This window comes from Clinocottus analis, unplaced genomic scaffold (genome assembly GCF_023055335.1).
Source record: "Clinocottus analis isolate CAN_PGR_092001 unplaced genomic scaffold, fCliAna1.0.p SCAF_4, whole genome shotgun sequence".
Classification (NCBI taxonomy): Eukaryota; Metazoa; Chordata; class Actinopteri; order Perciformes; family Cottidae; genus Clinocottus; species Clinocottus analis.
The window spans coordinates 11,887,112-11,902,924 of NW_027176153.1; the positions used below are offsets into that span (position 1 = coordinate 11,887,112).

The 15,813-nt window shown below is 47.1% G+C and overlaps 1 protein-coding gene across 1 annotated transcript in view; it reads left to right on the top strand.

Moving 5' to 3' along the window:
• Nucleotides 1-4,243: 4,243 nt before the first annotated feature.
• Nucleotides 4,244-15,813, top strand: part of celsr3 (cadherin, EGF LAG seven-pass G-type receptor 3) — a 94,040-nt gene continuing 82,470 nt past the window's right edge. The window contains exon 1 of the mRNA XM_068597201.1: nt 4,244-10,407. Within this exon, the coding sequence (XP_068453302.1) occupies nt 4,686-10,407 (5,722 nt within the window). The 5' untranslated portion in view covers nt 4,244-4,685. The remainder of the gene's footprint in view (nt 10,408-15,813) is intronic.

Genomic DNA, 15,813 nt, shown 5'->3' on the forward strand with positions numbered 1-15,813 from the left:
TTTCGTACTCAACCTAATTATTCTGACCAGCCGCTCAGATTACAAATAAAGGTGGACGTGAAACGGTTACATCCTGAATGTAAAATCCTAATAACTTGTTATGAAGTAAAAAATATCTAATATCTAATAGTCTAATATGAATTTGTGTGCGTATCAAAGCACGCTGAATCATTTTGTGTACTTAATTAGAGCAGCACAGACACACAGGGATCAGCCCCAGTAGATTTGTAGCAGATTTTGATTGGATTTGACTGAATCGCTTTGAAGAGTCTTCAAGGGTGAACTATGGATTCTCGTCCTTAAGGTCGGTGATGTAGTCTGCAACTGCTTCCCAAATGTCAAGTATGAATAAGTATATTGAGGGCTCTCCATTTCACCTCCCTGCCTGTATGTGCATTCGCGTATTGTATTTATGTTCACTTCCTATATGTGCCGTGTATCTCGAAAGATTTGAGGCAGCCTTTCAAGATCAGTTCCTCTTTATTGGGGTGAATTAATAATGTATGACCTCTACTGATTCTCTAGAACAACCACTAGTATTCAAAATTGCAAATGAGATTAATGTTCATTGGGGGTGACAATCTGAGTCTATTTAAATCTCAACAAGTTTCTCAACGGACAGAGAGTTCAGGTTTTCTCGTTCTCACATTATTAGAGTTCCCATTCAATCTAATTAGCCGTCCATCTACCAGAACAGGAATCAGAATTACTTCATGACAGAAATGTTCCCCCAGCGGATCCACTGCTGTCTGGATTTTACTTTCCCTGATAGACCAAAGACCATTAATATTCCAAAGACTTTCAAGGGCATATCAGGATTAAACTGGTTTTCATATTCTCTCATGTGGAGTGGGAATAGTTTTCATGGTAAGCGTGTAATTATCTCTGTTATATATTACTATTGTTATGTAAGTAACATACAAATTGTAATATACAATATTACACCCTCCACATACAAATGCAGCTTTCTTTTGACTTTTTGGTAAAACGATCAAATCTATGTTATATCAATACTTCTTAGTGGAGAAAGCAAAATGTTTCTCATTTCACCGGCGGATGTATTAGGACATAGTTGTACTGCAGTTTTCGCCTGACTGAATTTCATTCTTACTCGAGAAGAATTAGATTTAATTACTGGTAATTTTGCTATACAATCACTGGAATTGAAACAGTAATAGCCCAAGAGTGTTAGTTTCCCAGTGAGGAACATCGTAACACTATTACCATTTCAGTTTTGGAGATTTGGGGCACAGACCAGCAAGAAAAAATACTTTGATTCAACTGGAGGTGTAGGAGCTATTTACTCATATTATAAGTTTATTTTCATTCACAAGTAATATTGTTTAATTATAATTGTTTGTTTATTTAGGTTGGATTTAGTTGATGTATTAGGATAGTTTTGTCTTTGATAGTTTACTTAGTCTTTGAATTTGTTAATTGGGTAATGCTGTGGGCACCAGGTGTATATAAAGGAGTAGACAGGTACAGGACCGTGATGCATCTTCGTAGGCCTATGATTTTTTACCAGCAGTAACAGCAACGACAGCAGCAGCAGTAACGGCAGCCGCACCAGCAACAACGACAGATCAGGATGGGGTAGGCAGCATGAGGGGTTATTTTGTTCTTTTGTTTGTTTGATTGTTTTAAGTCACAATAAAACATCAGTAAAAACCAAAACTCCCGCATGGACCCTGCATTCTTTTTAGCTGCGTAATTTCCATACGGTGCATCAGTGTTTTTTGGATTTTTGTTTATTTTGGATTCATGTTTTTTTTTCTTTTTATTCACAGGACAAATGGCCACTACTGGAAGTATTCAAGTTTGACACCCCAATGAAGTGCCAATGAATGCGTGTAATTGAGCCCCTGACAGCCTCAGGGGCCACATTGACCTCTGACCTCTCTGTGTGACGGAGAAAAGGGAAGCTTCCCTTTCCTGGTTTAAAAAGTATTACATCTAAAGTATCATTACTTAATGGGTAAACGGGGCAATACCTGTCAGACTGTTTCACACGCTGCCTCGTCACAACTTGTCTAGACGTTCAAGTGCTCCCCCGACACACACCCGTTCCAAATCCTGTTACCGTCGCCAGCCCGAGCCACAATAACCTACATTTTACTGTAATCACACTGACGGAGTGAGAAGTGTGAGGGTGTCGAAGCAAGGATCGAAAATCGCAAACAAATCCTTGTGACAGAGCACAAGGCTGCAGGGAGGCTGCTGACACCCACAGAGCGGAGGGATGGAGGGAGGGGAAGCCTTTTTCTTTTGTGCATTCAAATCTCATTTGGAAAAGGGGGATATGCATTTTGGAGCACCAAATTGCTGTGGCTGTCCTCCAAGCTCCAGCTCATGGGAAATAAGACCCCCACACCCCACAAAAAGCTGAGGATGGGCTCCAAACAGACACACACATACGTTAAAACACTGTGTCGCTTGTCATTCACAAGATAGTTTTTATTTATTCTGTGTTGGCGGCACCTCAATTTAACTGTGCAAGTCAACTCAATACAATCTTTTTTTTCAGTGTTGTTTTAGTACACTACACACAAAACAATGTATATTCTATTTTAAATTAAAAAAACAAGATACATCAGTATAGCATTGTCTATTTTGATTTGTTTAAGGGTATTAATAATACAAACATGTTTTTTCAACAAATGCTATGAACTTAACGCAACTAAAATTAGGACTATATAAGTTTTTGTGCAATTTGTGATGTTAAAGGCTCATTTTGACAAAGTATTCAGGTTCGATACTTAGCCCTTCTATAGCCCGGATCACACATGACTCTTAGACCTGATCAATATTTAAGCCTAAATTGAAGGATTAGTTAGGGTTAGTTGGGCCAAACCTTAGACACATGACCTGAAGTGAGGTGATAAAAAACACAGAACCCAGACACACTGAGAAGCAATAATAGATGGGGATAAAAGCAAGAACACAGGAGGGATGTGGCGACGCATGCGTACGTGCACGCGCATGCTCGGTCACGCAGCTCGGGGTCTCATTTTGGCTGCTGCTATTCAGAGTCCCCGACTGACATGCCTTGTGTATCTCCTCCCATCAGCCCTAAGAGGACATCATGTTCAATTCTGGCCGTGTCATTAGAAAAACTATACACCACCCAGCCGACAATATAAATTGATATTGAATGGGATGACGGTGATGAGTGAATATTGGAGGAAATTTGAAGCCTATATTCATTTGCATAATATGATTTTATTTCCAACAAGTATCAGGAAATGGATCTGTCCATTTAGCCATGCGCAAATTAGTGTTAAATTGAGATGATTGCTGGATAGCATGTGTCTTTACCATTGAAATGAATCACATTAATATACATGGTAATACATGTGGCTATACACGGCAGAAATATGAATCTCTGTGGAACTAATATAACTCATAACACATATTATAGTTTATCCTTCGACAGAAAACATCATTTGGAATGTCCTAAACTTGTGTGTGTGTGTTTCTCTCACTCCGTGTGTGTGTGTGTGTGTGTGCGCGCGCGCGTGTGAATTACTCATCGTTGATAATACGGAAGATGACGTCACTTTTACGAGAGCTAACCTGACGATTCAGAACTCACGTCACTGGACTGGATTATACTGTGTATGGCCTGATGAGGATGTTATCACAAACTAGGACAATCTGGTGCTTTATGAACAAATGACGCTGGCAAACTGCATCTCATTTATACAAAAAAAAAATACAATATCATGGGCTATAAAGTTGACTCATACTTTGTCATGATACTAAAAGTAGTGATCCTTCCTTTTGGCAAAGTTTCTAGGAATTTCTTTTCTGCAAATCATCCAAAAGCCAGTATTCCCAGTATTGCATCATTTCATTTAAAAATGTCAGAATCTAATTTGTAGGTGTCATTTGAAATAGCAGCACTGCTAGGTATAACCTCGGCAAGGTGGAAAAGCTTCAGGGCTTTTGGGAGGATGATAATTCTTCAGTTGATACACTGATGACGCCGTGATTGTGTAAGATCGAGGCTATCCCTTTCGTCCTTTTCCAGTTTTGATATGGCTGCCGCCGCGGGTGCTGTGTAACAACCCTGTGCACAGAGAGAGAGAGAGAGAGAGAGAGAGAGAGAGAGAGAGAGAGAGAGAGAGAGAGAGAGAGAGGGGGGGGGGGGGGGGGGTAGGAGGGAGGGAGGGAGAGAGAGGCGTGGTAGAGATGCAAGCAATAGGGGGAGGGGTGGAAAAAAGAGAGGAGGAGAGTTAGATCGTGTGTGTGGATGGATGGATAGTAGCCTACCACCGGGGCTGTGCCTAGGAGAGTGCGCACACACATACACACACACACAGGAAGGTAGTGTGTGGGAGCCAGTCAGTCAGTCAGTCAGTGTGAGTGTGTAAGCCATGTTGGATGTGAATGAACGGGAGGAGAGATGCTGCTGCCGCGCCGCTCCTAAAGCTCAGACCTCCAGCTCCACGGACCACAGCGGGTAGATGCCAACTCTCCAGGCCGACGGAGAGACGGGGGAGCCTGGGGGAAGGTGTCGGGCGGTGCCGGCGGTCCTGGAACTGGCCACCTAGCCGGAACGAGGGAGAGAGAGAGAGAAGTGACGGAGGGAAGGGAGGACGCACTCGAGGAGAGAGAAAGAGAGAATAGGAAGTGGTGGAAGAGGGAGAAAAGAGGGAGAGACCGAGAAAGGAAGAGACTAAATGGCTGCACCGCTACCGGGCTTCACCCCGCTCCTGCTCTCTTCTCTGGCACTCCACCTGCTTCTCCTCGGCCCTTTGTTCGCCCTCACCCCGGGGACTGGGAATACAGGAGGGTCTTCCAACCGGTGGACCCCTGGTCTCTGTTGCCGAGAAGCCGGTAAAGTGAGCCAGCAGCAACAGCAGCAGCAGCGCGAGGAAGCAGGGGAGTCGCCGAGGGGCAGCTGGATTATACGCCCAAGCAGGTGGACTGGAGAGCCGATACAGACCGAGGGATGCTCTGGAGTGCAGCGAGCAGGTTGGACGCTGGGAAGATATCACCAGGATGGGGCGAGGAAGACACGAAAGGAGAGACTTAAAGGAGTCGGGACGTTTTGGAGGTGTGAAAACGGCCCTCCGGCACCATCATCACCCCCTCCTCCTCTCAACCCAGGTATTAGGAGCAGGTCGAGCTCTGATGGCGTCGGCGCAGGAGAGGGAGTGGATAGAGGGAGGATGATGAGGAAGGGCGTTGTTTCTCCTCCCGCTTCACCTGCTTTCACCTCATCGCCGGTTCAAAACTGCAAACAACGGGCAGTACAAAGGACTAGAGCGTGCGCGCAACGGTGGCCGGCGTCGAGGCCACACCTCACCAAACGTGGCGCCGCCGGAGCCTTTGTGCACGCCTCTGGCCTGTGCAGGGCACCCGGAAGTGGAGATAAGAGAGCGAGAGGGGCGTGCGAGAGGGCTCGTGAGGTGAGGAGGCTATTTTCTACATGGTCCCTGACACTCGGGCATCTGTACCGGTCAAGTCCCGACAAACAGACTCTCTCCCCGGCCAACAAACCCTCACTTGGCTCCTGGCCAACCGGTTGCTCTTGTTGCATTCATCCTCTTTCTGGATACAATTCACCACAGAGTAAGGCTTCAAACTACACCGTCAAACGTTATCCCCGTTTCACCGAGAATTCAAACTATATCCATGGCTCATATTTGGACTACGTGGGTCATTTTTCAACTTATTCCACACAGAAGAGCCACACAGAAGAAATTCAGCCGCATATTTACATGAACAGCAGCACTAACACGACCTGGGATGCTGATGGGGTCTCATCCAGCGCGGGCAGGGGAAGCGGTAATTGTTCTCATTTGGGAAGGCACAATGTTATCGATCTCAGCAGCAACATAGAGGGGGGTGACGATAGCTGTTTGAATGGGTGCAATATGTGCAGAGAGAGGGGGACGAGGAGTGGGGGAGATGATGAGGGGGAGAAGGAAGCTTACAGATGTAGCGCACCGGCAGTGATTAACCCGAGTACCTGGGCGCACATAGAGCGTTGTGGACCCCCTGTCCGTGAGGAGAAAGCGAAATATTACCATGTCGGAATTATGGATAAGAAGGGGGAGAGGGCTGGGAGGAGAAATAAATACAACGGACGAGGAGGAGGGGTGAACCGAGGCAACAAATACATTAATTTATCTAATTATCCGGATAATGATTTGGCGTGTCCGATTCTGACGCTCCTGTGTAGGGCTGATAATGAGGCTCCGCAGGGGAAATCAGCAACAGCAACCAGAGGGCAGGGCAGCCAAACCCGGGGAGAAAACAGAGAGGTTCCCGGTGGTCGCTTTCGTTGTTTGGACAGAATAGAAATGGGGGGTGGATATAGAGCAGAGTTTATGGTCCCGGAGGGAGTCATTGCTCTGAGGAACCCCCCTATGCAATCTCCCCGCATCACAGAGACGCCAGACCAACGTTTTCTATCCAGCAAAACCGCATTAATTGCATCAAGATATCCCGGCCTGGCGCTCAATACGCCCCCTCAAACACAAAAAGTGGAAAGCTTTCCAAAACCGACTCCTCTATCTGCTGAGAAAGTAAACGCAACTTCAGAGACAGAGTCTGCCAGTGACTCAGGCTTTTTCTCGCCTGCACAGTTCCCTGTTAAATCTCCCGGCGTTGTGTCACACACGTCTCGCTCTGCAACAGCGATCAATTCACGTCTCCTCAATCAGCCCGATGACACCACAGCAAACCACCGCTCGTTCTTCTCGGAAATGAACCTGCTGCACACGTGGCAGGATGACTCCGCGCGTTCACGTCACTCAGCCTCCGTGAAGGGCGCGATTATAGCACCACGGACAGCTCCCGGAGATTCCCAGCGTGTGTTTTTGTGGAGAAAATTCAACAGTAACAGTAATAACAACAACGAGGAGGAGGGAAGCGAGGACATGCATGGATATAGTCCTGACTCTGAAATAAAAAACCCGCCGAGGCATGGTCAGACACAGGAACAAGACCTGTGGGAGACCGCACTGCGAGAGATGGTCAAGGCAGGCTGCGCTGACAGCATTTCCACTGACTGTTCAGCAACCGAGCAGGGCGACCATGCACAGATGCAATTAAAATCCGGTAAGCAAGTGCCATTAGAGCCCGAAGGTTTCAGACAGTCAGATAGGCGGCAGATGGGGGCCGAGGGAGAAAGGGAGAGGGATGCAATGAGGGAGGGAGAGGGCTTGGAGGGGTCTGCTGCTGTTGCTGCCGCTGTTGGGGGAGGAAAATTACAGGTGGGGGAGGGCGAAAGAGAGGCGCGGCTGATGGGAAGGAGAGAACCAGGGGGAGAAGAGCAAGAGGAGGAGGAGTGGGAGAGGGAACAAATAACAAAGGCAAGCCAGGCAGAGGAGAGAGAGGCAGAGGGAGGAAAGGGTCAGGATAGGGGCAGTAGCAGCACCACCGTTATACAGCCCGAAAGCAAAGGAGGGAAAAAAGAGAGGCATGCAGATGAAAGCCATGAGGGTGGAGAGGGGAATGAGAGGGGGGAAGGCAGGGAGCAGGAGAGGCACAGCACAAGGGGAGAGAGGAGCCTGGAACGACTGATAATAGTAGCTGATGGTGAAATCTCACAGGAAGAAAGGGGGAGGAGGGTTTTGATGCCCTGGCCTCGCCCGCGGCGTGCGGCCAACCGACATCCCCATTTCTCCCAGTATAACTTCCAAGTGCAAGTAGCCGAGAACCAGCCACCCGCCACATCAGTCATCATCATGTCCGCCTCAGACCCAGACGCAGGCGATGCAGGCAGGGTGAGCTACACCATGGCCCCGTTGATGAACAGCCGGTCATCTGACTATTTCCACATCCACCCAGACACAGGTCTCATCAGCACCACTCAGATTCTCGACAGAGAACACATGGATTTGCATTACTTCCGGATAACTGCGACCGATCACGCCTCCTCCCGCCTCTCTGGCACCACAATGGTGGCCATTACAATTTCAGACCGGAACGATCATTCTCCTATATTTGAGCAGACAGAGTACAGGGAAACGATCAGGGAGAACGTAGAGGAGGGGTATCCCATCTTACAGCTGAGAGCGACAGACTTAGACTCCCCGTCCAATGCCAATATCCGTTACCGCTTTGTCGGTGACACGGCTGCAATGGCACGTGCAGCCTTTGAGATCGACCCGCGCTCTGGGCTCATAACAACCCGTGGAGCGGTGGACCGGGAAACCAACGAGCACTACACTCTACAGGTGGAGGCCAGCGACCAGGGGAAGGAGCCGGGGCCCCGCTCCGCTACTGTCAAAGTTTTCATCACTGTTCTGGATGAAAATGACAACGTACCACAGTTCAGCGAAAAGCGCTATGTTGTAGCAGTGAAGGAGGATGTGCGGCCTCACTCTGAGATCATCCGTGTGAGTGCCACAGACCGGGACAAGGACAGCAACGCCGCTGTTCACTACAACATCATCAGTGGTAACAGCCGAGGACAGTTTTCCATCGACAGTGTCACTGGGGAGATCCACGTTGTGGCACCGCTGGACTATGAGTCCGAGCGGGAGTATACGCTCCGTGTTCGTGCACAGGACAATGGCCGCCCCCCTCTCTCCAACAACACCGGCATTGTGAGTGTGCAGGTGACGGATGTCAATGACAACCCACCCATCTTCGTCTCCACGCCCTTCCAGGCGTCTGTGCTTGAGAGCGCCCCAGTTGGTAGTTCCATCCTCCACATTCAGGCCATAGATACTGATTCTAGCGATAATGCTCGTCTGGAGTACAGGCTAACTGGCACCAGCTCTGACACACCATTTGTTATCAATTCTGCTACAGGTTGGGTCACCGTGAGCAACATTCTTGACCGAGAATCTGTGGAACACTATTTCTTTGGCGTGGAGGCCAGGGATTATGGCATGCCGCCACTTTCTGCTACATCCAGCGTCACAATCACTGTGATGGATGTCAATGACAACCGCCCCGAGTTCCTCCAAAAGGAGTACTACTCTCGCTTGAATGAGGACGCGGCGGTCGGCACTAGTGTCGGGACTGTCACGGCTGTGGACCGAGATGTCAACAGCGCTGTGACCTATCAGATAACAGGAGGAAACACCAGAAACCGCTTTGCCATCAGCACAGCAGGAGGGGCTGGACTGCTCTCGTTAGCTCTCCCATTGGACTACAAACAGGAGCGCCGCTACGTTCTTACCGTCACCGCCTCAGACCGCACACTCCACGACACCTGTCAGGTGCACATCAACATTACGGATGCCAACACTCATCGGCCTGTTTTCCAGAGCGCCCACTACTCTATTAGCGTAAATGAGGACCGACCACCTGGAAGCACCGTCGTTGTGATCAGTGCCACAGATGACGACGTGGGAGAAAATGCTCGAATCACATACTTCCTCGAGGACAATATCCCACAATTCCGCATCGACACTGGCACCGGGGCTATAACGCTCCAGGCAGAGCTCGACTATGAGGACCAGATGACCTACACTTTGGCTATAACAGCTAAAGACAACGGCATACCACAGAAAGCAGACACCACATACGTTGAGGTGAACGTGAATGATGTGAACGACAATGCCCCTCAGTTCGTCAGCCCCAGATATCAAGGGTCGGTGAGCGAAGATGCCCCTCCCTTCACCAGTGTCCTCCAGATCTCAGCCACTGACCGTGACGCACACGCTAATGGCCGTGTTCAGTACACCTTCCAAAATGGCGAGGATGGGGATGGAGACTTTACCATTGAACCTACATCTGGCATTGTCCGAACTGTTCGCCGCTTGGACCGCGAGAGCGTGCCATTCTATGAACTGACGGCCTACGCCGTGGATCGGGGCGTGCCCCCTCAGCGAACCCCCGTTCACATCCAGGTGACGGTCCTGGATGTCAACGACAATGCCCCTGTCTTCCCTGCTGATGACTTTGAGGTTCTCGTGAAGGAAAACAGCGCGGTGGGCTCCGTGGTTGCCCAGATCACAGCCACCGACCCAGACGAAGGTGCCAATGCTCAGATCATGTACCAAATCGTGGAGGGCAACATCCCAGAGATCTTCCAGATGGACATCTTTTCAGGAGAGCTTACTTCGCTCATTGATCTTGACTATGAGGACGTTAATGAGTATGTCATCGTAGTCCAGGCCACCTCAGCGCCTCTAGTCAGCCGGGCAACCGTCCGCATCCGACTGGTGGACCAGAACGACAACCGGCCCACTCTGCAGGACTTCCAAATCATTTTCAACAACTTCGTATCCAATCGGTCCAACAGTTTCCCCAGCGGCGTAATCGGGAGAGTACCAGCCCACGACCCAGATGTGTCAGACAGGTTGTACTACACCATAGACCGAGGGAACGAGCTTCACCTGCTGCTCCTGAATCACACCAGCGGGGAGATCCGACTGAGTCGAAAACTGGATAACAACCGGCCGCTGGTGGCTCCCATGCTGATCACTGTCACAGGTAAGAGAGCGTGGAGGGAAAATGTGAGGGAGGGCATGTGTGTGTGTGGACGGGAGAGGGGGAGGGTGGGGGGAAGAGGGGGGCAGTCAGTTTAGATTCCCCTGAAGCTTTCTTCACTGTAACAAATCCTGTGAAGATAAGGACCCAGACTCAACGGGTTTAAATATGAGTGAGAAAGCAGAGTGATAAGAGTAGGTGACATTTGGTTGAGCTCTGAGCATTGCTTCTCCCTTTTTCTTTTGCGTCTTTGTCTGGACTTGTGTGCATGAAGGACTGAGGTAATAACTGAAATGCACAGCTTTGTTGTGTGTGTAATTTGTTGTGAGAGGATGGAACAAGCAGGAGGGGGAGAAAGCAAGAAAAGTAGATTTGTCCTCTGAGTCTCTGGCATCTGCCACATGTACCAGAGTCCCTGAGGGAGAAGGATCTGGGGAGAGATTGTGTGTTTGTGTGAGAAATACAGACAATGACAGAGCTGACAGAGCTAGATTTACCTGAGCGCATGGGAGGTAAACAATAAGCAGATTGACGCTTGTCGGCTTAGCAGAGTTTCCCTTTCGCGGAAAAGGTGAGAAGTCTGAGAGAAAAGGATGACGCGAGAGAAAGTGTGTGCGATGCTGAGTGTGGATTTTGTGTGCTGAGACTAAAAGCAGATATCACGGAAGGGAGAGAACGTGTGTGAGGAGAGATAAATATTCGAAGGCCCTCCTGTCAATGTGAGATAACTGAATATAATTATTTGTGGTCTTCCTCCCATCAAATTGCATCAGTCTGGATGTTGTCAGCCGAGATATGATATTGCATGCAACTGGTGTAGGCAGGTATTTTATTGCCAGCTTGGCGGGGCATTTTTGCTGTTAAAAAACTAACTGTGTAGTTATGAGCAGTGGTCGGTATCGCAGCAATACCCAAGCTGTTTGATTGACATGTGATCTGAGTGCAGTCCAAGTAAAATTAAAGAAAATATAGTCGGGAAACAAGGAAGCAGACAAGTCTGACTGGAAGTGCCAAATGCGGCCACTTGCTGTTAAATGGTATCAATACTTCTTTAATTTGATTTATTACGTGATGAAGCAGGACAGTGAGGGGTCAATCCTCAGAGTGAACCAACGGTCTATTAGTTTGAAGAGAAACACACTTCGATTTCCCAGGAAAATAGTCACTTAACCGACAGGCTTTTTGACCGTCCGTTATGTTGCTCACATCATGCAGCGAGTGTTTACAGTACAAATATTGCTTTGTTGAATTACTATTTTAAGATGCTTTGTCTAACACACAATAATCATCTTATTTTGTTGAAATCCGATGTATATATTATTTCAGAAAATATTTTATTCCAATGCATTTTTATTTTTGATGTTTGTTATTTGTTTGCATTTCCCAGCTAAGATAAAGGCCTCCTGAAAGCGAGTCACAGGCTTCTCTGCTGTCAGTGATCAAAGCCGCAGAAACCGATTAAGAAAAAGAAACACAAACAATGTTTTTCCGCTTTGACGGCCTGTTTAGTGCTGTGTTTGTATTCTGGCTTGGGAGTGTGTGTGACCTGCTACCCTATTTACACAGCTTTCATACCAGCCTCACTGGTGACAACGCAGACGTGCATACATCTTCAGTCTGGTGTCATTTTGATGTCAGTTGTGAGTGTAGTGAACGACGGAGTGAAGGAGTGAATGGTTGACGGAATGAGTAACCTGCGTTTGAGTTTCGTGAGACCATTATCCAGGGAGTAAATGAGTGAATGAAAGCAGCAGTGACCGATAATATGAGTGAGTGAGTGAGTGAGTGAGGGATAGAGGAGGTGACGTAGTAAATGAGCGAAGTGAGAGTGACTGAGTGACTGAATGGATTGAGTGTTAGAGTATACGATGAGCAAGTGGGTGACAGAGTGAGTGAGTGAAGGAATGAGCAATCAGGCACACGCAAGCATGTTCCATAATCTGCATGTAGTGCCAGCCGTCATCTCTATCTGCCTCCAATGTGCATTCAGTTCGATTCAACCAGACGTGTCGATTAATCTCCAATTTTCTTGCTGTTTCATTCTAGTTCTCGCCTGAACAGTCTCTGTCTGTCTGTCTGTCTGTCTGTCTGTCTGTCTGTCTGTCTGTCTGTCTGTCTGTCTCTCTGTCTCTCTCTCTCTCTCTGTCTCTCTCTCTCTCTGTCTCTCTCTCTCTCTCTCTCTCTCTCTGTCTCTCTCTCTCTCTCTCTGTCTCTCTCTCTCTCTCTCTCTCTCTCTCTCTCTCTCTCTCTCTCTCTGTCTCTCTCTCTCTCTCTGTCTCTCTCTCTCTCTCTCTCTCTCTCTCTCTCTCTCTCGACAGTTATGAGATAATAATGAAACAACAGTCAAGCAGAGTCATGCTCGGAGCAAAACTGTCACTTTCATTGTGTGGTTCGTGTTATCTGTGACTACCCGTCCCTCCTTCCCATTACTTTCTTCCTCTCCTTTATTCTCACCATCCTCAAATGTATGGACGGATTCTTGGCAGTCGTTTTCTCTCCTTGCGTTTCTTACTCTTCCTTTTCATCATCCTTCTTTCCATCTGTTTCTTTCCCCTTCTTCTGCTTTTTCCGGTCCTGTAGCTCATTTCCCATTTACTTTGTCTCTCTTCTCTTTCTCTCCAGCTCCTCAGTCTTTAACCTTGTGTCGCCTATTAATTCTCTATGCTTTGCCTCTCTCTCTCTCTCGCTCTCTCTCTCTCTCTCTCTCTCTCTCTCTCTCTCTCTCTCTCTCTCTCTCTCTCTCTCTCTCTCTCTCTCTCTCTCTCTCTCTCTCTCTCTCTCTCTCTCCTTCTGTATTCAGTAATCCATCCTCCAACTCTTCTCTTTCCCCTCAACACTTCCCTTTAATCCTCACATAACTCTCATGGGCTGTGTCTCTTCCATGGCATATTCTTTTCAACTCTGCTCCTCCTCTCCTCTTTTTCTGCTTTCTTCCCTCCTTGTTTCCTGTGTGTGTGTGTGTGTGTGTGTGTGTGTGTGTGTCTGTCTGTCTGCTCCATTGCCTAAATGTGTTGTGTGTGGGTTTACGTCCGGATTTTTATTCATGTGTGTGTTTGAACAGTGTTTTCTAGTAGCAGAGTTTTATGTGTGTGTGCCTGTGAATGATTTGTGTTTGTAGTAGGAGTCTTGTGCAGATGTGTGTTTGTGTGTGTGTGTGTCTCTGTGTTCATATGTGTGTTGTGTGTGTACTCTCAGGTGGCTCAAAGCATTGCACTTGAGAGTGTATTCATGCCTTTTCAATGAATAATATCTATGCATGCCAGAGAGTGCCAGAACTACACTGCTTTATGTCTTGCTTTCATACTTTGTTATTTCTCTTTCCCTCTCTCCTACTCTCTTTCTCGTTCCCATTCTCGAAGCTTTAGACTATTGATTCTCAGGATAGTTTTCATATTAAACAGTGCATCCATGCTTGCGTTGGCAGCAGTTTAAGCACACACACACACGAATTTACATTTGCACCAATAAAACTGCCTTTAGGGTCAGATGGTGAAGGCAAGTGATGAAAAAAAATCTAATTTCTGCTTGGCACCCCGAACAGCTTCAGCTCAAGGTGCCCTCGAGCAAAGCAACCCCCAACCGCTCTTGTGTCCAGCAGCATCGACTGTGGTTTAACGGGCATACTCCCAGTGAGTGTGTGTAGCGGTTTAAATGAGGAGCAGGGCTTCGCTGGGAAAGAAAACACGAGCCTCACTCACATGACCCGAAACTGCAATTTCAAACACAGCCTGTGTTCAATTGGCCTTTTCTAACAGCGGACATTTTGACGTGACAGCAGGAAAAGTGCAGGTGTAAATGATAAAAGGAACGATGGCTGATATACAAATTAGCTACTTTAGCTTCAGGGTCCTGGTATTGTGCGTGCTGTCTCTCTTTCCCGTGACGCTGTCAAGACTGACTGAGATACTTGAATAAAACTGGGAAAATTTTAATGCTATAAGTAGCACCTGTGTGTTTCCCACTAGTCGAAATGTGTGCTGCGAAAAATGTCCTGCTGCTGTCAAAGAAGTAATTTAAAAGAAAAAGGTTTATCTCTTTGGCGTTTGAAAAATTCACCAAAAAGTTGTTTTCTTTGGCAGTAGCTAAACAACCTTTGCTAAAAATCTCAACAATACGAGTTTTCATTCTAATTACCAACATGAACCCCCAAATTCTGTAAATGTCCACCACAAATATGATGCTGTCACTCTGGAGATGCTAGCAGAAGTCCACTTTTACAAGCGACAGATGCTTCTAATTGGTCGTTATCGTGATGGGGCACACCTGTGTACCAGTGCGTCTGATTATGATGAGGTTGATGTTTCAGTTAAAAAAGCTTAACTTACATTTTTGGGCCACGTGGGAGAAGAAAAATTGCATACCAAGCTGCAGAGCCCACACATAGTTAGATATGGAGCAACATTTGGAGTTATGTTTACCTGATGGATGCAGGATCATTAATTTTCTCCATTTAGCTCCGGTTTGGTCTCCACTAACTCCTTCGAACAGTATCTATACGATGTTTCACTTAGTCCAACTTCCTGCTGTATGCTGCTGGGCAGGACGTGTACAGTGAGTTAATTAGAGCTTGTTCTCGTTGTAAACAGCTGTGTCAGAAGCAGGTTGATGAGCGCTCTGAGACGGATCATACGCTGACCGCTGTCTAGAAAAAAACAACATCGCAGTAAAAGAGGCTATAAAGCTCCACAGAGCCGCAGAGTTGGTGATACATTTTCGTGATTTTGTCGCCGGGAGCACACAATGTTTAGTAAGTATTTTGCTCTACAGAGCTTAACAAAACAGATGTACTAACTTTGGCAAAATTCAAAATGCAGCTGCTGTTTTTTTCACTGACTTTAATGGCTTCTGTGTGTGCTGGGGATTCTGGAAGTTTAGATGGTGTTGAGAATATGGACACAACATCTATACAATTACACACTGGGTTACTAAATGCTGTAGTTGTTGAGGCAAGTGTATGAACTGGGACTCAGGTCAGTGCACCATGAATACACTCAGAGTGCATATAGGTCATTGCGCTGATGTTAACAAGAACCCTACCAATGCATTATGGGTGAGTACGCAGATGCTGTGTGTGTGTGTAAGGCGGCTAATGCCTTTACATATTGGTCAGCTCAAAGGGCAACACCCGAGAGAGTAACACACTGAGTTATTCTTATTTCAGACATTTTTTTTTACCCGATATTACAAGCATGGAGATAAAATGAGGCGGGGGTAAAGTGTGTGTTAATTTCTTGTTTTATGGCCAGAGTCGATGTCACACTGAGAGACAATCGTTTGTGTATTTCAAATTATCTATTGCCTTTCTTTTACATGTATGTATTGTCTACACCGAAAAAGAGAATACATTTCAAAACAAAGAGGCTGAACATTAATGTCATGAACCACTTTTAATGGTTTGCCCCACAGGCT